At 49.8% G+C, this 21,731-nt stretch overlaps 1 protein-coding gene across 4 annotated transcripts in view; it reads left to right on the top strand.

The window, feature by feature from the left end:
* The window catches only part of CFAP61 (cilia and flagella associated protein 61), a 257,667-nt gene that overhangs the window by 208,756 nt on the left and 27,180 nt on the right, over nt 1-21,731 (top strand). Inside the window, exon 26 of one of the 4 annotated variants that reach the window (XM_072943714.1) lies at nt 9,727-9,793. The exons of the other annotated variants lie outside the window; for them this stretch is intronic. Coding sequence (XP_072799815.1) covers nt 9,727-9,754 — 28 coding nt within the window. The 3' untranslated portion in view covers nt 9,755-9,793. Of the gene's footprint in view, nt 1-9,726; nt 9,794-21,731 lie in introns of those variants that run through there. 4 annotated transcript variants of the gene reach the window in all.

Here is a 21,731-nt window from a genome sequence, read left to right as displayed (position 1 = left end):
GTTTCCCACAGTGGCTGCACCATGTGTTTCTTTTTGAGGATGATTTTGTACATGTTTGTTTACTCTTCAGTATTTTCCATTACAAAAGCAATGCATGTTTATTGTAGAAAATTTAGAAAAAAGACTTTAAAAGCTAAGCAGAACACAGAATCCATACCTAATCCCAGAACGCAGTTCAGACGCCTGAGCTAGCCAAGATGAGAGCCGGAGGGCCACTGCCATTGGCTCCTAGAAGCAAGGCCTGGAACAGGCTTGCGGACAGAACGCCTCCCCTCTCTTGGAAGCAGGGCTCAGGAGGACCTTACCTCTAGTCCAGCACACTCCCCTCAGAGCGGAGGACACCGCAGCGGCAGGGCTGCCACGGCTCACGGCCAAGATCGTGGCGTCAGAAACATGGGAACCAGAGTCCCCTGCCTCTCGGCCCAGCCCCCTTCACTCAAGACCGCCGGAGCCCGACGTGCGTTGTGCGGCGCCTGCTTGGACCGTGAGAGTGATTTTGCTTCGCTGTCAGAGTGCCTCAGGGGACCCCGGGATGACTCACGTGTGGAGGAAGAAAACATTGGCACGTCTCTTTGCATTTCTGTTTTTTAAAAACAGACAGGGATCAAGCTCTGCTGGTATCTGAAGCACAGATGCCGCCCGTCTTGGGCCAGAGGAAAGGCAGCCGCCGCCGCGTAGGGGCTCGGCCTTGTTAGCGAGCTTCGGGGCGCGCTGAAGCTCTTGCGTGTCTCCTTCTGTGATTTAGAGGTGCCCTCTGGCTTAACCACACTCACCCCACAGAGGGGGCAAGGTCAGGTAAAGGACCCCTGCAGAGAAAGCACAGGTTGAAAATCCCGGGAAAGCCCCGAGGGAGCCAGGACAGGGCGGAGCCGCCGGCCGCCGAGCCCTCGGGCCGGCTCTTCGCCGCTCACGTTGTGAGCGCGATTAAGCCGTCAGTCGGGGTTCAGTTGCAGACGACAGACTCTTCAGCTAATTCGAACAGAAAGGAACGTACTGCCAGTTATAGGCGGTTTATAAAGTTCGTTGAATGGGTTGGAAGGGCAGGCGTTAAACTGGTTTTCAGGAAAAATTCGGAAAGCATCTCTGCAGACCTGGCTGACCCCTGCCACAGGGAGGAATCTGTGGAGTCGGGGAACTGCCGGCTCCACAGCCACCCCTGCGGTGCCACCGTCCACACCAGCAGCATGGGCACCCCAGGCCCTGCCCGCTGTTGCCCGTGGCTTCGGCTCCAGCCAGCACCTAACCCTTCCTGGACCAGAGCTGCCGGCAGAAGCAAGGAAGACAGTGGAAGCAAGACCCCCACTCAGGGCCCGACGCCCACCGCCCAAGTCCTGGAGTGTTTCTCTGTGGAGGACGCTTGTTCCCATGGAGAGCCCACACTTCCACCGTCTGGGAAAGGCAGCCTTTCACTTCCTGCCCGTGGGTCTTTGGGTCAGCCATGCTGCAAGGGATCTGGAATGCAGCTGGCTGAACTAGCCTGCAGTATCTCCCATAACTAATCAAATCTGAGCAGAAGCCAGCCCCACAAAATGCAAGACTTTCAAGACTACCACTGGAAATTTGGATTTACACTTATTATCAATAAGGATGAGCTTTTCCCTAATGATTGACAGGTTGACAAACCCATATCCAGCATCCTCGGCGCAGGTGTTGCATTAAAAAAATAGTTATTTGGGGAGCAGATTTACCCTCTCACCTGAAACAACTAAAAATCTTCACAAAATGTAAAACAAATTTTTAAAAAAAGATACTGGACAGAAGGCAATGAAGGGCAGTGATCTCTGAGAGTCTGGAAAGAAGTAAGGTGAACCCTGCCATTGACCCAGCTTGCTGCCTTGAGAGAATTTCCAGGCGCTGACAAAGGGACTGGAACCCAGCAGACTCCCTGAGTGGAGGACTAGAGCAGCTGGGGTCCTCTTCAGGGTCCGGGGGAGGAGAGAGCTGCCCAGAGAGGGGAGCTTGGGCGTCTGCAGCAGGTCCCCGTCAGGAACTCAGTCAAGTACTGATCAGCGCACACAGGTGAGGAGCCCGCCCTGGGATGGGTGAGAGCCACTCAAAGGGTTAGAGGTTGCGGCTCCCGGTGCTCACCCGGGGCTGGGAGCCACCCTGGAGAACCTCAAGATTCACGGGGCAGTGGGTGGAGTATACACTACGGTCTCCCCTCAGTAGTGAGAAGAACTAGCAGGCATCCAAAGAAGCAGGAAAATGCAGCCCATGACGGGGAGAAGAGTCAGGCAACTGAAACCCACCCGGAACTGACAGAGCTGTGGGGGTCAGCAGGCAAGCACACTGAAACGGCTGTTAGAGCTGCATCCCACATGGTCCAACGGTGAAGTGGGCCCGTGGTAGGTGCATGGAAGACCCTAATAAAACTTCTAGAGATGAGAACTACAATGTCTGAGAGGGAGAAGTACACCAGGTGGGATTAATGGAAGATCAGACCTTGCTGAAGAAGAGATGAGTGAATTTGAAGACACACCAGTTGAAACCACCCAAAATGAAACACAAAAAGAAGAAAAAATAATTGAAAACAATGAGCAGAGCCTCAGTGAGCTATGGGACAGCTTCAAAGAGCCTAAAGAAATAACGACCATTTTTTCCCAGATTTGATATAAGCCATAAACCCACAAATCCAGGAAGCTCCATGAGTGTCAAGCATGAAAAACGTGAAGAGGAAAACACTATGGAGGCTTCTCAAGGAACTAAAATTAGAACGACCACATGACCCAGCAGTTCCACTCACGGGTATTTGTTCAAGAGAAAAAAAATTCAAAAAGATGCACGCACCCCGATGTTCACAGCAGCCAAGACAGGGAAGCAATGTGAGTGTTCATCAACAGGTAATGGATAGAGGAGATGTGATGTGTAGATATAGTCAATGCAATACTCCTCAGCCATAAAAAAAGAATGAAACTTTGCCATTTGCAACAGTGTGGATGGACATGGACCGTAGTATGCTAAGTGAGATGAGCCAGACAGAGAAAGACAAGTACTGTATGATGTCACTTATGTGTGGAATCTAAAAAATAACAGCAAGCTAGTGAATATCACAAAAAAGGAACAGACTCAGATACAGAGAACAAACCAGTGGTTACCAGTGGAGAGAGGGGAGGGAGGAGTGGCAATAATAGGGGTAGGGAGTAAGAGGTACAGACTATTAGGTATAAAATAAGCTACAAGGATGTGCTGTACAACACGGGGAATGCAGCCAATATTTTATAATAACTATAAATGGATTGTAACTGCTAAAAATTGTGCATCACTGTTGTACACCTGTAACTTGTATGCTATTGTACCGCTATTCTTCAATTTTAAAAAATGACACCAAGGCATATAATCACACTGCTCAAAACCAGTGATAAAGAGAAAATCTAAAAAGGAAGAGGAGAAAACAGTTGTTTCAGAGGCATAAAGATAAGAATGATGACAGATTCGTCATCAGAAACAGTGCAGGTGAGAAGTCAGTGGAACAACGTCTTTAAAATGCTGACATTTTTTTCAAATTTGAGAACATGGTTATTACATATCATATAACATCTCCAGCCTAATATTTGGCATAACAGCCCCCCTCATGTTACACAGATCACCCTCCATACCCCCAGCATCATCTCTGAGCCAATCTCTACCCCATTACCCTGCTGAACTCCTCCCAGCAGGTAACCCCACCATGGGCCCAGTGCTGTGGGCTGGTGGTGTCCCCCCAGAATTCACATGATGAGTCCCTAAAGTGACTGTATCTGGAGATGGAGCTTTAAGGAAGTAATTGAGGTAAAATGAGGTCACAGGGGAGGGGTCCTAATCTTGTAGGACCACGGCCTTATAAGAGGACGAGAGAGAGAGAGAGAGAGAGAGATCTGTCTCTCTCCTCCATCTAAGGACAGTCTGCAAGCCAGGAAGAGTCCTTGCCAGGGAGCTGCCATGCTGGCGCCCGACCTTGGACTTGCAGCCTCCAAACTGTGAGAAATAAGTGTCTGTTGTCTGAGCCCCCACCGTCCATGGTATTTAGTTATGACAGCCTAAGAGCTTTACATCCCAAGTCCGGCTCTGCGTCCTCTCCCCACAGGGCCAGGAGGGGGCGCGTTCTGCTGCTTCCAGTAGCTGTGCACCTCCTGGGCACCTCCGCTCAGCCTCCGTAGGGATGAGCTCCATGCCCACTCGTCCTGGGTTGGACCCTGTCTTCTGCCATCACACCAGCCCCGAGTTCCTCACTGGGACTTCAGGGAGTCTCCCGGTTCCCACGCGGTGGTGGTAACGCAGGAGAAGGAGCATGCACGTATCAGAAAACACGCGCGGGGGTCCTTCAGACCTCACCTACCAGTGCGCTCGTAGGCCCCTCCATTCCTCAAAGCTTCGTTTCCCTTACCTGCAAAAGGGGGCTTATCACAGCTTCAGGGGATGCCGTGAGGACTGGCCGTGAGGACTGAACGCGATGACGTACGGGACATGCTTGACTCAGAGCCCATCCCACAGACGCTCCCTTTGCTGCCCTTGTGCTCCTGGCAGGGCTAGAATCTGCAGCTCGGGGTCGCCCTGCGCACCCCCGGACCCGGCACCCACCCGGGATAACCTGCAGAGTGACAGATGGCATCGTCCCAAGTTCCTTCTCTCCAAAGGCTCTTCTTGTCACCCACCCAGCAAACCCTGAGCCGTGTTTTGTAAGTTCTTCCTCCCTCCATCTGGTCATCTGGGGAGAAGCAAGCACAAAATGCCACCAGCGATGCTCCCGTGGCCGCTAATGGAAGCCGCCGTTTGCATCCACAGTCCTGTCTTGGCCCCAGCGGCTCCGACAGCTGCCGGTGCAGCATCTGCCAGGCCAGGGTACGTGCCGAAGGCTCCGAGGGCAGAATAGAGCCCAGCGTAGTCACGCTGGGATCCCGGAGGCTCGCAGCATTAATAATCTGAGTTCAATCATTAGGAGCAAATCCAAGTGAAACAGGAAAACGTACACCAGGCTGGAGGCCGCGCGGCTACCGGGAGGCGGCCTCTGCTCTTAGCAGGCCTGATGACCCGCTCCCGGCTGCCAGCAGCCCCAGCTGACGAGCGGCGCCTGCGAGCTGTGGGCCTTCTGCACGTGATCATTGGACAAAAAGAGAACCGGTCAGGATGCTAACATGGACGCACTCACCCAGGACCTGCCGGGCTCGTCCAGCCCCCAGATTGAGTCCTCCCCGGGGCACCCGAAGGGGGTCCGTTCGGTCGGTTAGTGCCCTCTGGACAGACCTCCAAGTGGATCTTTCCGGAGGCAGCGCTAAGGCTGCTGGGGTCCTGGCAGGGCCTTAACATATGAACTAATGTACCGCACCCTGGTTTCTCCAGCCCCATCCTGGGACAGAGCGCTGGCCTAGGCCGTTATCTCCCTGGGTCAGCCCGCAGCTCACCAAGTAGGAAGATATCTGAGACAGAGAAGAATTTTTTTTTACTGTTTTTTTAAAATTTTTGTAACATTTTTTATTGATTCATAATCATTTTACAGTGTTGTGTCAAATTCCAGTGTTCAGCACAATTTTTCAGTCATTCATGGACATATACACACTCATTGTCACATTTTTTCTCTGTGATTTATCATAACGTTTTGTGTTTATTTCCCTGTGCTATACAGTATAATGTTGTTTATCTATTCTACAATTTTGAAATCCCAGTCTATCCCTCCCCACCCTCCACCCCCCGGCAACCACAAGTCTGTATTCTCTGTCTATGAGTCTGTTTCTGTCCTGTATTTACGCTTTGTTTTTGTTTGTTTGTTTGTTTTTTAGAGTCCACATATGAGTGATCTCATATGGGAGAAGCATTTTTAATTTCAAGATTTTCTTTAAAAAAATCATTCATTTCAAGTTGTTATTGAATAAAAGATTAAAAATTACTTTTTGCTGATATTCTTCCTGGTCATAGCCGTTTGTGGGGAACCTCTGTCTGCACATGACGGAAGCCCAGCTCAGACCGAGGCCCCAGAAGACACTGCAAGGACTTGTGATCCAGAAGGAGTGAGATGCGTTCCCGCTCCCGCCCTCCCCCTCCTGCAACAGCCGGGCAGCTCCCCTCCCCTCTCAACTCCCCGCAGGGCTGGAGGTTCGCTCTCTGGAAACAAGAGCCGGGGAGTCTCCAGACATCAGACGCCGAGAGGAAGAGAATGAGGTGTGGAGCTGAAGAGAGAAGGGGCCAGGTGGGGGTCCCGGCACTGACCGGCAGGGCAGCAGCAGGAGTGGAGGCGTCGGGAGGTGGAGTCAAGGAAACTTCATGAGAAGAAGAACAAGGCCTTTTATCCAGATGTTAGGAATTTCAGAGAGAACCAAAGAAAAAAAGAACCAGAACTGAAAGGTACCAATCTCCAGACTGAAAAGTACACAGTGAGTGACCGACAGCCCAAGGCCCCGGGATGAAATGCCAGGCGCCAGGGGTACGGAGGTGCTCCCCACAGTGTCTGGTGAGTGAAGCACGTCACCTAGACGAGAACTGGGGTCAGCACGGCACCCGCTGCGTCAGCAGGAGCCTCAGGACCGGCAGGCCGTGGGCAGCGTCCCCAGCCTGGGTTCCACGGCCATCCGTCAAGGAGGCACCAGGACAGGGGACAGCCCCTGCCCGTACGTGAGGGAGGAATGGCGCGGTTAGAATATCCCGTTCTGCAAGCCCTCCCGAATTAAAGGACACAGAACATGGCTGCTGACACGGAAAAGGACACAGCCAGACACTCTGCTTCTTGGTGGGAAAACACACGACCTTGAGGGGACAAAATTGAACCAGAATCTGCCCAGAACCTTAGTTTACAGGAAGTAGAGGCAACAGAGGCGTATGTTTGCTGAAGCTACAGAGCTTCAGGCCACAAAATCTGGAGTGCGGGAACCTACGGGACAAACGGTCTGACTCCTTCCACAAATAAATTGTAAAAAAAAATGAAAGAGAAATGGGTTGAGAGCTTGGGGGTTAAAAAAGATTTAAAAAAAATGTCAACTGACTTGGATCCTGATTCAGATAACGCTGTAGAAAAATCACACCACTTACGACATCAGAAATTTGAACACTATTAACTAAACACTATTAAGGAATTAGTAATTTTTAACTGTGAAGATGGTATTCCAGTTATATGTATATTTTTAAAAGCAATATCTTTTAGGGAAACATATTGAAATACCTGGGGTATTCCTCAAAATAGCTCATGAAGGCAAAGAGTCACTGCGGCCAGAAACGACACAAGATTGGCCAACTGCTGGAACTGGGTGTCCTAATTTAAACATATTTTAAAGGTCTACATAGTAAAGAGCTATTTTTAAAAGGTTATACTGCATTTATAGTTATTATAAAATACTGGCCTCATTCCCTGTGTCACACAATAGACCCTGGTAGCTTATTTTGGCCCTAATAGCTTGTACCTCTAGGACCTCACCGCTTCCCTCACCCTGCTGTGACCACTCATTTGTTCTCTGTATAAGAGTTATTTTAAAGAGCAACCAAAGTTGAAAACTAAGAGGCTGGAACACTGGAGAACAGTGCGGGGAAGCCCCGGGGGCCCGGGGACACGGGCCGGGCCAGACGGGCGCACAGACTGCAGTAAGAAGGAGGGGTCTAGGGCGAAAAATTGCAATTATTTTGATTATCTGGTATGTTTATGTGGAAAATAATATTGAAGGGGACTTGACAGACCTGCTGGAGCATTTTGAAAAAGACTTGTGCTAGATACATTGAAAACTATGGGGGGAAATAAAGCCAGCACAGCTGTTATTTCTAAGGAAAGCAAAAAGTTAACACAGGAAAGAAATGTGGTTAACATATGCAGTGTTCAAATAATGTAATCACTGACACTAACTGAGCCAAAAATTGCCATATAAACTGTTCGGAAAGTTTGGGATAGGGAGAAGTCGGGGTTTGTGTTTGAAACGATCAATCACTCCTACGTACACACTACTGCATATGAAAGAGAGAAACAGGGACCTACTGTAGAGCCCAGGGAACTGTATTCAACACCTTGCAATGACCTCTAATGGGAAAGTGCACCGGAAACTAGCACATTGTGAATCGACTCTACTTCAGTAAAAAATAAAGATAAAAATAAAAAAGATAAATCCTCATTGACCATAACAAGGAGTCAATGGGTCTACTGGAAATTAATACACGAGAATTTACATCATGTATGTAAGCAATCACATTTATATCAGTAATGACTTGAAAAGCCAGCTGGTGGTCTCTGAGTTACCGAGGGCTCCTTGGCTACAAGCAGCAGAAACCAACCAAAGCTAGGTTTTTGCTAAAAGGGAGAATTTTTAAGGATTCACGGTTGTGTCTCGTAGGAGCAGAGGACAGTGGGCTGGCTGGGCGGCGGGAAGGGACTGCAGTCAGCAAGGACCAGGCAGGTGGGAGCCGAGCAGGGGCGGCTGCGTTCTCTCTGCCGCTCTGCTTTCTCGGGCGTGCCCCACGGCCCCCACGTTTCCATGTCACGGCCCCCCCAACCCACGGAGATTAACCAGATGCATCTCAGTCTCAGCTCCAGATGTCCTGGCGGGTCACTGGCGTGTCAGTGTGGCAGTTTCAAACCACGTCTGCAAATATTTGGCGCTCTCCCCAGAGAGAGACGGGGTCTCTCCCCTTCCCTTGAATCTGGCCAAGCCTGTGGTGGCTTTGCCCGGTGGAGTGTGGTTGAAGCGAGGCTATGTGACTTCTGAGGCTGGGTTAAGAAGGCCACGTACTTCCAGCTTGTCTGCTGGAACACTCGCTCCTAGAGTTCTGACCTGTCAGGTAGGAAATCCAGCCGTCTGGAGGCTGCGATGCTGTGAGGAAGCCCCCGCTGTGCACAAAGACCAAGTAGACGCTCCAGCAAAAGTTCCAGCCGAGCCAAGCTTTCAGGCCATTCCAGTGTGGGCGCCGGCTGTGTGGGGAAGCAGACTGCGGGTGACTCCAGCAGAGAGGCCAGCAGAGTGGCTCCGAGGCATTTTTCTAACCATCCGAAGCCCCTGCAGTCATGGGCAGAGCCTGGCCACCGTGAGTGTGATAAAATGGTTCTTGCCCTCTGTCCCTCAGTTTGGGGGTGGTTGTCACGTGTCAGTACGTCTCTGAGATGCTTGGTTCAGATGCTGTCTTGGCTTCATGGAGTCATGAAGTCACAGCATGACTGCTAGGGACCCCCATCCCCCAGGGATGCAGGGAGCAGAGCAGCCCACAAACTCTGGCCTGACAAACAGCCCTCAAGGCGCCCACTCCCTTGCCTGTCCCGAGCTCCCAGAGGCCTGCCGCCACCTCAGCAGAGGGAGAGCACATGGGTTGAGAGGTCTCTGCCCACTTCTCAGTCCTTGCTTTCCCACCAGTGGGACCATCAAAAGGAGGGACGAGTGAAGAGATGGCTGTGGCGCGGTAAACGGTATCATTCATTCCCTCCCCTCAAGCCCCGCGGTGGTCCTCCAGTAGAGACAGTTGCCAAGAAGTGGGAAATGTCCTCAGAGCTCTGGCATCTCCCCTCTGTGGCCTCTCCAGGATGGAGGGAATCGTTAGAGGGCCCTCATGTTGCCTAGCAACCGGCGGATGCTGTTTGCTATCATGTCATTAATATGATACCAAAGTGTTTCATAGAAGACATTCATCTTGCACTAATGAAAATCAGATTTGCTAATATGACACTAAATCTGTTCTTCCTTGTGACTTTCTATACTTAAGTAGCTTATTTATTGAATTAGTTGACGAGTGGTTTTAAGCTTGAGACTGTTAAAGTTTCATAATAATGACTTTGTTTTCAATAATAATCAGATGTGATGACGCAGCCGTAACCCTGTGATCACCATCCCGGGCGAAGCCCCTCCCTGAGGTCCAGCCCCGATGCCAGTTAACTCTCTGCCACCCAACTTCTTCCTGTTGAAACCTCAGCCAGGAGAGGATTCAGGCCTGAGCTGGCATACTCTCCAGCTCACCCACATCTTTCTTCGGAGCTCAGAGACAGAGAACTGAAGACATACCTGTAGCCTAGAGAAGGCTCTGGTGGATAAATGGGTCTCGTATCATGTGAGCAGGAAAAGAGCTACCAGAAGTCATTCAGCCACACTCTTCTCCCCAAAAAAAGGACAACAGAAGACCCTAAACAGAGGATAACACAGACGGTCCCCTACTTTCAGACACAATTTATTCTTGAAAACAGGTACAGAGTTCAAATGTGCAAAAGCACAGACTAGTGTCTAAAAAAGGAGCTCCCTTCCCAGAGAGTTAGAAGGCGATTGCTCAGGTTGTTCTTTTGTATCTTTAGCACATGGAGGTCTGAATTCAGCCCCCAGAAAGGGGTTTGGGGGTCTGTGGCTTGGACGCCCACAAGTGTCACGACCGTCAAGGACACACAGAGCTGCCGCCCGCAAGTCTGCAAAGGCGCCCAGAAAGAAAACTCGAAAATCTAAACTTCAGAGCTCTGTTTTTAGAGGTGGTATTTTTTCTTTGCAAACCTTTTTCTTTCCTATTTACAAATGTAATGTAGTGCAGGAACTGCAGGTGAAGAACAGAGAAGTGCAGAAACAGCTGTCCGTCCACAAGCAGTCACCCAGCGTCAGCCGTTGTACATCTGTGGGTGTGTGTCCTTCCAGTGTGGCCTTCCTTTCCTCTGAATGTGTAAATATTTATATATATTCCACAATATTTTAAATGCTGATCTATTTTTTTATTTTAGTGTTTTAAATGCTGAGCATTTTTCCATTTCTTGGGCTATATCATTTTAATAGCATGACTCTTTAATGACTGAGGAGGGCTCCACCACACCAACGTGCCTTCCTTAGTTCATCAGGTGGCTTCTGGCTTTCTGTTTTGATAATTAGCCCTGCGATAAAACCCTCAAGGATCCGTCTTTTGGGCACATCTGTGATTATTTCCATCACCATTTTTAAGGGTCATTAATTTGTATTTGTTCAGCGTATACTTACTGAACCACAGTGTGCTAGGTTCTTGGGACACAGCCACCAACAAGAAAGGCAGGGTTCCGTCCTTCATAGAGCTTAAAATTAAGTAGCAGAGGTAGAACATTTTCAATGGTGTTTAAAAAAAAGCCCACCATCATCCAAACGAGGGTCTCTCCTTCCTCTCAGTTCCGCCCCCTCCCCGGCACGGACCACAACCTAGAGGCTTGAACGTATGTTTCTCAAATATAACATACATGCTTTTCTTCATTTGCCTTTCTTCACTCAGTAGCACATACTGAAGGTCTTTCCGTGTGAGTGCAAGTAGGTCTCATTCTTTTTCCCACCGAAGGAGTAAATCCCAGTTTTCTTATTTTCCTGTTAACGAACATTTAGGTTCTAGCCAATGTTTTTCTGTTTTTGTAAGTAATGGTCCCATCTTCCCGTGCGTCGTGGGACTTCTCGATCAGCAGGTATGCACATTTGCATTTGGATCAAGGCCTTAGCTTACACTACCCTCAGAAAGGGTTACCCCAGTGTATGCTCCCCCAGCAGCTATGAGAGGGTGTGTTTCTCCCCATTCTCATCAGCCCTGATACGTTCCACGTTTTAATGTTTGTCCATCTGCAGGAGGAAGAAAGAGTAAAAGGACTCACTCATACTTTAAACTTGCATGTCCTCAAGCGTCAAGTTCCTTGTTTCTGACCTTTGCCCATTTCCCTGTTGATTTTTCTCTTTGATTTATGAGTGTTCATGATAAAATAGGACTGGTAATTCTTATTACATTCATGGCAGATATTTTCTAGAATATCATTTTTCTTTTTAGTTAATAGACTTGTTTTTCTAGAGCAGGTCTGAGTTTACAGAGAAATGATTGGCAAGGACAGCGTTTCCGCACACCCTCCCCTCCACACACAGGATTCTCTGTTACTCATGTCGTGAGTTAGTGTGGGATATTTGTTACAACTGACGAGCCAATGTTGATACTTCATTATTAACCAAAGTCCATACTTTACATTACATTCATCCTTTGTGTCGTGCATTCTGTGGGTCTTGAACAACATGTAACAGGGTGTCCATCATTATTGCATCACTGCACTAAAAATCTCCTGTGCTCCACCTCTTCATCGCTCTCCTCCCCAGCCCCCTGCAAAAAACCTTCCTGGCAACCACGGATCTTTTGCTGCCTCCATAGCTGTGCCTTTTCCAGACGTCATAAACTTGGACTCAGTGTGCAGCCCTTTTGGATTGGCTTCTTTCACTTAGCAACATGCTTGTAAGTTTCCTCCAGGCCACTTCATCGCTTGGTAACTCGATCCTTTTTATTGATGAGTAATGCCCCGCCGTCAGGATGGACCACAGGTGGTTTACCCACTCACCTGCTGAAGGACACCTTGGTTGCCTCCAGGTTTTGGCAATTAAGGGTAAGGCTGCTATCAACATTTATGCGCAGGTTTTTAACTCACCGGGGTATAAACCAAGGGGCACAATTTTGGATCATATGGTAGGAATGTGTTTAGTTTTGTAAGAAACCGCCAGACTGTCTTCCAAGGTGGCTGTGCCATTTTGCACTCCGGCTGGCAGTGAACGAGAGCTCCTGTTGCTCCTCGTCCTCGCCAGCATTTGGCGTCGATGTTTGGGGTTTTCACTATTCTGATAGGTATGGAGCGGCGTCCCGTTGTTTTCATCTGCATTTCCCTTCATGATGTGGAACAGCTTTTTACATGCTTATTTGCTAACTGTACGTCTTCTTTGATGAGGTGTCTTTCAGACCCTTTGTTCATTTTCAGTTAGGTGGCTTGGTTTTCTTCGTTGCTGAGTTTTAAGAGTTCTGGATATTTGGGGTATCAGTCCTCTAAAAGATACGTGTTTTGCAAAAATTTCCTCCCAGTCTGTGACAAGCCTTTTCGTTCTCTTATATCATTTGTTTCTGATGTTTTTATATACATGTAAAATTTTTATATAATGAAATCTTCTTTTAAAGCGTCTGAGTTTTGTCTCCCACGTAGGAAAATCTCCTCCAGCTGAAAGTCATACAGCATTTTATTTTCTTATTTCACTTTTATAGTGTTTCTTAAAACTTTGCCATCTTCTTTTTCGCCGTCTTTAATTCCTCTGGAACTTTCTTCATGCTTGTGTGTAGTTTAGAGCAGGACTCTCATCTTTTTCTAAGTGCAGAAACACTTTTCCCAATAACTTTTACTAGGTAGTCCATGGCTTTGTTTTGTTTTTCCTGTTGAAATGCCACCGTTATATGCTGAGCTAAATTCGTTAATACAGATGAGTCCATTTCTGGACTTGTTACCCTGCTATCTGGCCCTTTTTTTTTTCTGTTTCTGGACTCTTCCGTGCTGGACTCTCCCATCCATCACTGTGGCGTTACCGTTTGTTTGATATCTTTGATGTACAATTTTCTCAGCTGTTCTTGTACTTTTCTCTTCCAAATGAACTGCCATGTCTAATTTCATTTAAAAAAAATCATTTTGGGTTCTAACTGAGTTTGAATTGAATTTTTAGGTTAGTTTGGAGCATATTTGTAAAATTGAGGATCACCGTTCAAATCTTCTGCTGTCTTCAGTTAGGTTGCTTTCTTGTGAGGGAAACACATTTACGTTCAGGTTTGTCTTGATACTGTTTATAGTTTTCTTGCTATTGTAAGTGGGATCTTTTCCTTCCATTACATTTTCTAATAAAAAAAAAATACTGGTAGGTAGGGAAAGCACTGGCTTCTGTACGTTGCTCTTGTCCCGACTTCCTTTTGTTTAATGTATTTTAGTAGGCGATCTTCATGATTATCAGCTGCAAACAGTGACAGCTTTTCCCTTCCTTTCCAGTTGCTACACCTCCTGTTTCTTCTTCTTTTCTTTTTTTTTTTTTCTTGCTTCGTTGACTGTCCTAGAATCCCTGGCATAACATGAAGCGGCAGTGGAGAAAGTTACCACACTGCCTTGCCTTGTCTTTCATGAAAAAGAGACGATGAATGAGTGACTTTTTCAAAGGAAACTGAATCAAGGGTTTTGAAGGCTAGTCCAATATTTCATAAATTGGGGTCAAATCATATTGATGTACCTTCTCCATATGAGGCTTATTCCCTCAGGGAAATTGAACTGAAATGTCCCAAACAAATACAGACATGCCCCTCCTTACATGGCGACGTGTCTCCAGACGGTTTGTGTGAGTTCTTGTCTTGCTTTCAGTAGACTCTTGGTGCCTCAGGCTACGTGTTTTTATCTTTGGACGGCCACTATCTTAAACTCTGAGTAAGAAAAGCACGTTTAGTTTATGTTACAACCAGATAAGTGACCAAGACCTTCCCCAGAGAGGAAGGGGGTTACCTATCCCAGCTGAGGAAGGTAAGTTAGTGGAAGAAGAGAAATGACCAAATATATTGAATGGAAATGGAATCACTAAATTTCATCCCCCAAATGGAAGGCAGGCGGTGCGGGAGTATTTGAATCCCCTGAAGACGCCTCTTCTGCAGGATCTCCTGTCTTTCTCCCTGATGGCTCAGATCTCTGTGCTGGGCAGCCACGTGGGGGGAGGTGATCAGGACTCTTCCTCCCTGGGGGAGAGCTTACAGTCTTGGGCGGTCCTCCCTCCCTGCTCCCAGGCACTGCCCATCTCTCCAGAGTCTGTGCTGAAGCCACGCCCCCGGTCCAGCTGATACAAGCAGGCCAGGCTGGTTTCACTGTTTATTCACTTTCACTTTGAAAGTGAGTCAGCCTGTGTTGGAACCTGGACTTTAAAGAGTCCCTCGATATCTTAAATTAACTTACTGGGTTAAACCTGCTAAACGATCAAATCCCATTTGTCTATGTTGATAGAATCCATGTAAGAAAACAGTATTCCAGATTGACCGGGTGCCTGAAACAGCCTGTCATAGCCACCCTGATGATGGGGGTCATGGGACGAGGCAAAGTGACCGTGACCGTGGGCCCCCCAGCTGGCTGTGTTCTGCCCGGGGACACACACCACTGGGTTTTCCTGGTTGCTAAGCACCTCAGAACAAAGTATCTTCTCCTGTGGATCCCAGCGCCTGGCATGGAGCTTGGTACATAGGGGTGGACGCCGGATAGAACGTGTGACTGTCTGTCTGTCTGTCTCTGAAGGAGAAAACGACACTCATGTCCACTGCAGCTCCTCCCAGTTAAGATTCTGACGGTCTCTTAATCACCAAATCCAGCGTAGTTTTTGGTCTATGCCTTTTATTCATTCATTCATTCCATAAACATTTATTAAGCACTTGCTGTGTATTGTGTTCTGCAGACACAGTTGCGAATAAGACTGAAAAAAGCCAGCCCTTCTGGGTTTTATATTCAAGAGGAGGAAGGCAGGCCACAAACAAGCCAATAAATACGGAAATAAGACTATTTCAGTTGGTGAGAAGGGCTGTGAAACAAATTCAATACGGAAACGTGACCAGGCAGCCCTGGTGGGCAGGAATTGAGGGGGTGGGGCAGACACTGAGCTGGTCCTGGACACAGAGACACAGCCAGGCCTGCGAGATCTCAGGGGTGAGGGGTCCAGCCAGAGGGAACACTGTGGGCAGAGACCCTCAGATGGGAGAAGTCTTGATTCATCTAGGGAACAAAAACTGGAGCGGAGTGAACGAAGGTCGGGGGCTACGCCCTGTAGACGTCTGCAGGCAGAGGTGTGGGTGGCGATGCTGGTGTCCACAAAGGAGGCGCGGTGACTGGCAAATTCGTGCATTGAACTTGGCCTCTGTGGCCGCGGAAGTTGGATGGGGGGCTGTTAGGAAGCTCCTGCCTTTCTCCCAGATGAGAGATGGTGGGTTAGACTAGAAGGCTACGGGGTGAGGTGATCAGATTTGAGGTGTGTTTTAGCGGCAGAGTGTGCAAATCTTGCTCTAAGCTTGAGCGAAGTATCCAAGTGCTCACGTGACTCTTAAGCTTCCCCAGACAGAACTCATGACCGTCCACCACTGTAGTGGGCGCTGCTGGCGTCCACCCCTCCTCCCCCTTAGTGGTCCAGTGCCCCCATTCCTCTGCTATGTGAATGTTGACCTGTAACTCACAGCTGCCCCCTGGAGGTAACGAGGGGGGAGCCACCTGGCCCGGGAGCTCAGACTGCCTGGTCCCAAGGAGCCCACGGCCGGTGATGGGCACAGACTCAGAGCCCTGTGTCCAGGTCCAGCCAGCCCTGTGATGCAGTCCATGCTCCAGAGCCCCCACCCCTGGGCCCAGGCTGAGGCCAGATGCCAGTTCAGAGCTGTTCTTGCTCTCCTGGAGAGAAGGGCCAAGAGCACCCCAACGTTGTGGTGTCCAGCAGACGATGTGGCCCGAAAAGGAGACACAGTGTGGGGTTTCCCAGAATCTGAGAGAAGGACGTGTTTCCAGGGTGAAGCAGTGGCCAGCGGTGTCGGACTCCACGGAGGGGCTGTGTGGAGGACCAAGAGTGGTGGCTGGATTTGGCTTTTGATGAGAGCTGCTTCAGAGGAGGTGGAAATAGCTCGAGAGAGAGCTTATGACCCGAGGAACTGAAGATGCTGCAAAGAGTCAAAGTTTGAGAAGTTCCTTGTGAGGCGGGAGGCAGGGCAGGGGGACACTCTGCAGGCGGGAAGCGGAGTCAGCAGTGGGCTTGGGAAGGAGGAGAGGAGCTCAGTCTTTTCCATCGGCAAATAAAAGACACAGGAGAGAGAGAACAGTGGCAGAGCCGGGACCCCTTCCTATCGGAACAGCCGCAGGAGCAGGGTCACGGGAGAAAACAAGGTCTGGGGGCGAGAAAGAAGACCAGGCCCGTGTTTCCTCAGTACAGCATGAGGCCAGGTCATCCGCTGAGAGCAGAGAAAAGCAGAAAGGGCTGTGGGATGTTTGCGGGGAGAGAAAAAGTCATCTCATAGAGCAGCAAAGCGGATCCACTGGGGCGATGTCTGGCGTGCACGTTAGGGGGCGTGACTGTGAGGGCAGGCGGGGTGGGGGGGTGGGGGGTTCTCCATCTATACCTGCTTCTCGAGTGCAGGAGAGAAGCAGGTGGATGGCTGGGCTGAGTGGAGGGGAAGCGGGGGAAGGAGAAATCCTGGAGCTTTATCTCCGAGGAGCAGCTGAGGGTGTAGGCCACTGTCTGCGCCTTTTCCATCTCAGCCTCCTGGGTCCATTCCGAGAAAGTGCAAAATGGCCCCAGGAGCCAGCCTCCGGCAGCGAGGCCATGATAAACGGGGCTCACAGAATACGGCGGTGATCGCCGCCTCGTCTGTCCCCCGCGCGCCTGGCCCCCTCCTACAGCAAGGGCATGGGCTAACTGCGCTCTCCCGCCTGGGCCCCCGGCCTGCACCTGGCGGGGATCAGCTGTTCGCTCCTGGATCTCATCCTGCCCCCCGCCCCGGGCACCTGTGATGTTGCTCTGCCCCAGGTCCTCCCTCCGTGCCCCCATCCCACCAGCCCCCGTGACGCACTGGTGTTTCCCTGGCTTTCTCCTAAATCCCCTCCGCATCTCTTTCTGCCCACTGTCCCCTCCAGGCCCTCATCAGCTCAATCTGGGCTGCCGTCCGGCTGGATGTTAACGGCTTAGCTTTCTACAGGCGCTTCAACTTCCACCTCACGTTAGAAACGGACTACGGATTTGTCACTGCTCCCTGCCCCCCTCCCCCCGTCCACCTCCCCATCCTGGATTCTGCTCCCCTCAGTCTCAGAAGCCAGGACCCGGGAGATGTGCAGCCCCCCTCCCAGGCTCCGGCCTCCAGCCGCCCTCAGAGGATGCTGCCCTGCACCTCCCACCCCCTCAGTCCCTCTCTCCACTTTGCAGCTGCGTTTGGCGGTCCCTTCACCGCTGGCCTCGTCCCAGTCCAGTTAGCTGTTTGGAAACATAAACATGACGATCGCCTCACTCCTTAGTTTACAACCTTCCGTGGCCGCGTGTCACTGAAGGTATAAAAGTCCACACCTTGCAGACAAACACTGGCCCCCGGCCCCCCGCCGCGCCTGCCGGAGGCTGGCACAGTTCCCGAGGCCCCATGCCTCCGCCTGCCCCCGGGCCGTCTCCTCCCGGCCTGTCCCCTGCGGACACCGACGTCTGCCCTGGGCCGGGGTCATCTCCTCCCTGCGGGCCCTCGACGGGGCTCATCCTTGCTGTGACGGCACCTGTCGCCCGCACGGGACTGACTTTTACTTGTCCCCGTCGCTCCCTGTCAGGCAGCCCTGGGGCTAGGGCTCTGGAGGCTGGCTTCTTTGTCTTTGCGTTTGGAGTATTTTTCATGGTAGGCGGTCAGCCAGTGCTTGTTTTTCTATCTTTTTATCTAAACCAGTGCTGTCCAGGGGAAGCAGAGTGTGAGACTCAAGACGCCACTTTAACTTTGTGAGTAGTCACTTTATTAAAAGCATAGAAAGAAAAAGGTGAAATTAATTTTAACTATATTTTCACTGAGCTCAGTCTATCCAAGCTATTGTCTTTTCGACATTTAATCAATGGCACAAATATTAATGAGATAGTTTACGTTCTTTCTTTTTTTGTAGTAAATCTTCAAAATCTAGTATGTGCCGCACATCTCAGCGCAGATGAGCCACGTTCACGGGCCTGGCGGCCACGTGTGGCTGGCAGTTCGCAGCCGTTGGGCGGGACATCTTGGGTCCTGGCAGGTGCTGTTCTGGGACTGTTTTCTCACCTAGAAAACAAGAAGTTCTCCAAGAACTGTCATCTAATAATCCTTCTCAGTTCTAAAAAAAAAAAAGAAAAATATTCTGATATTTCATGATGAATCAAAGAGAATGTCCTCTCTCTCTGAGAGAAGAGTGTCCTTCCACTGGTGACCAGAGAGACTGGCCGCCGCTCTGACTCCCCTGCCTCTGTGCTCTCCGGGCTCACCCTGTGTCTAAAGCCCCCAGACGTGTGGTCCAGCCACCAAAACCCCGTGGGCTCAGGTTGGGAAACTTCACTCCACAACCTTTTTTTTTTACACTAAGAGTAACATGATAAAAAGATTAAACAATTAGTGGTTCCTTTTAACTTTTTATTTCAAAATAACTTCAGACTTCCAAACAGATTGCACAATTAGAGCAGAGAACAGCTCCGTGCCCCTCGGGCTCCCCGCGCCGGCGTTTCACCGCGCTCGCTGCGTGTCTCTCTCTCTCTCTGTTCACATGCGCGTGCACACGCGCACGCACACGCACACACACACTCTCTTCATGGATGGGAAGACGTCCCTTTTCTCCTGATGTCTGAATGTGAACCACAGGCATGATGCCCTCTTAACACACCTGTAAGCAGGTCCTGAGAATAATGACGTTCTTGCACAACTGTCCAAATTTAAAAACGACATTAATGCAGCACAGCACAGCTCTGAAACTTCAGTCATGCAAGTTCTTCTGATTTTCCCACTGGCATCCTTCTTCTGGTCCCAGGTCCACCCCAGATCCCACCCTCCAACTGGCTGTCGTGTCTCCATCGCCGCCTCCCACCTGGGACGGCTCCGCAGCCCTCCTGTGTGAGCCTCCCCGTGTGAGGTGCACAGGCCAGGTATCTTATGCAACGTCTACTCATCCGGGTTTTTGCGGTGCTTCCTCGTCACGGGCTGTGCCTTCTCGGCAGGAGCCGCAGGGACGATGCTGCATCCTCTCCGCGCATCGTGTCAGGAGCCACGTGGCGCAGATCTGTCCTTTCGCTGGTGTTGTTAGCCGCCATCATTTGCAAAGTGGGGGAGGCAGGGAAATGTGCTATTTCTACCTTCATAATCAGTAGGTGATACTTTCAGACTGTAAATATCCTATTTTTCATCATCCTTTTTTCCCCACTCATCTTCGCATTCATAAACAGTTCTTGCCTGAAACACCCGTTCCTGTGTTGTTTGCCAAAGGGCGATTTTCTTGTTCCATCATTCACTCCACGTCCGTCACTTAGGTTCTGACTGCAGGGAGGAGTCGTCCAGCCTCCAGTCGCTCATTTATTCACCGGTTCATCAGCACGGACTGATGGATTCTCATGTGTGTGGACGTCTCCATCACCCTCACTATTGTTTTGAGAGGGGGAAATAAGAATTAGGAATATATTAGTTGCATTTTACTACCTGAGTTTTGGAAACTACAAACCTTAAAGCATAAAAATGACAAAGAAAGTGAAGGGACCATTTATAGTTGGTCATCATCTCTGTATAAGCTTCAGTAAAAAAAAAAAAGAAGAAAAAATCATATTAATGAGAAAAAATTTGTTATGAAATAGAATCCTTTGAAACATATATTACTTACTTATTGTCAGCATCTATCAAACAGGCAGTGTGCATATTTTGTACCAGTGAATGACATTTCAACTAAGGACCCCTTTACCAGTGAGAGAGCATTTAATTCAGCGAGGCGACTCGCGAGGCAGCAGAGCACCTTGCTTCGTGTGGTTTGCTCGTTCCTGTGGCCTCGGTGTCACAAAAGGTAATCCCACCTGCTTCCTTTGTTCCTCCGACCTCGGATTTGCAGGGCTTTATGCGTGCATATGTACACTTTTTTTTTTTCTTTTCCTGCAGCAAATAGGTAGGAAGTGGCCGCGGCGGTGAGCGTGGCGGAGCGGCCTAATGCTGGCCTGTGCTCTCCGCAGCCTAATTAAAGGAAAATAGTCGTGCTTTCTATGAAGAGAGATGCAGAACGAGACGAGAGGGACACGGGAAGGGGAGCAGAAGCCCTAAGAGCTTTCTTTCTCTGCAGAATTAAGCGCTAACCTGGCCTCATGCTCTCAGTCCCGAATTTATATGACAAGTCAGTGGCAATAGCTGGACGGCTTCCAGGGCACTAGATTTCTCGTACAAGTTCATTTAATGCAGCCCCTAATAAATGCAGCCCAGCATCGTGTGACGCAGATGGACTAAAGAGCAGCCGCGTGGAGCTCATCCTGGTCCCCGGCTCTCACCCCGGGCCCGGCGGGCGGCGAGGGCGGCCAGAGGTCTCGGCAAGCGAAGTCACGACTTAGATGGAAACGTAAAGTTCAACTTAAAATAGAAACAAGGTTCTCAGCTATCTAAAAGACAGGCTGAAAAAACAGTAATAATAAAAAATAAAATAAAATAAAAGTCAGGCTGCTTCGTTATAGGTTGTGACACCAGAAACAAACATGTTGTAAATCAACTTCAATTTAAAAAAAAAAAAGATTCAGTTTCTACAAGAAGACTGCTTTGCTTTGGCAAGTCAGTCAGATAAAACGCCAGGTAGGAAGAAAATCCCGCCCAGGTTGGTGTCGGGGGGGTCCCCCGCCCCACCAGTTTCCTCTCTGTGTGTCTGTGAACACACCCTCCCCTGGGCAGGGTTAGCCACGTGGACCGAACTGGCTCACTCTCCAAACAAGCGGAAAGAAGGCGCTCCGCTGGACGCTTCTGATTTAACTGCCAGCAGCTCAGGCCAGATAAGCCATCGGGACCGCGGCTTACTTGCCCCCGCACAGCTGTCGAGTGCGTGGCGGAGCCTCACGGAGGCGTGCCGTGAAGCCCGTCCTCCCTCCTGGCCGCCAGCCCTGCCTGCAGACACCCTGGCACGCAGCAGACGCGGTCCCCGAGGAGAACGACGTTCGGAGTTCTGCCCAAGAAAGACTTCTTTCGATTAAATGGCAAACAAAAAGTGTTTATTTTAATAATGTATTTTGTCTCTAACTCACACCAGAAAGGATCTGAGACAGCTTTACACAAACACAGACAGCAGGACAATTGAGAACAGCGACAGTAATAATAAGAAAAACGCAAAACACACGCCCCCCCACCCCCCAGGCCAGGCCGGCAGCCAGACCTCTTTCCTACCGTGTCTCCGCGGATTCTGATAGTAACTCTTGGAGGTAAGGGCCGTCATTAGCCCCATTTTCCAGCTACGAAGACTGAGGCTGGGAGGTTAAAGCAACCTAGCTCAAATTACATACGCTAACAAGAGGCACAGCCGGAAGTAAAAGAAAAGGCCCTCAGGA

The sequence above is a fragment of the Vicugna pacos genome, chromosome 19 (genome assembly GCF_048564905.1).
Source record: "Vicugna pacos chromosome 19, VicPac4, whole genome shotgun sequence".
Lineage (NCBI taxonomy): Eukaryota > Metazoa > Chordata > Mammalia > Artiodactyla > Camelidae > Vicugna > Vicugna pacos.
This window is presented reverse-complemented; position numbering and strand designations above follow the sequence as displayed.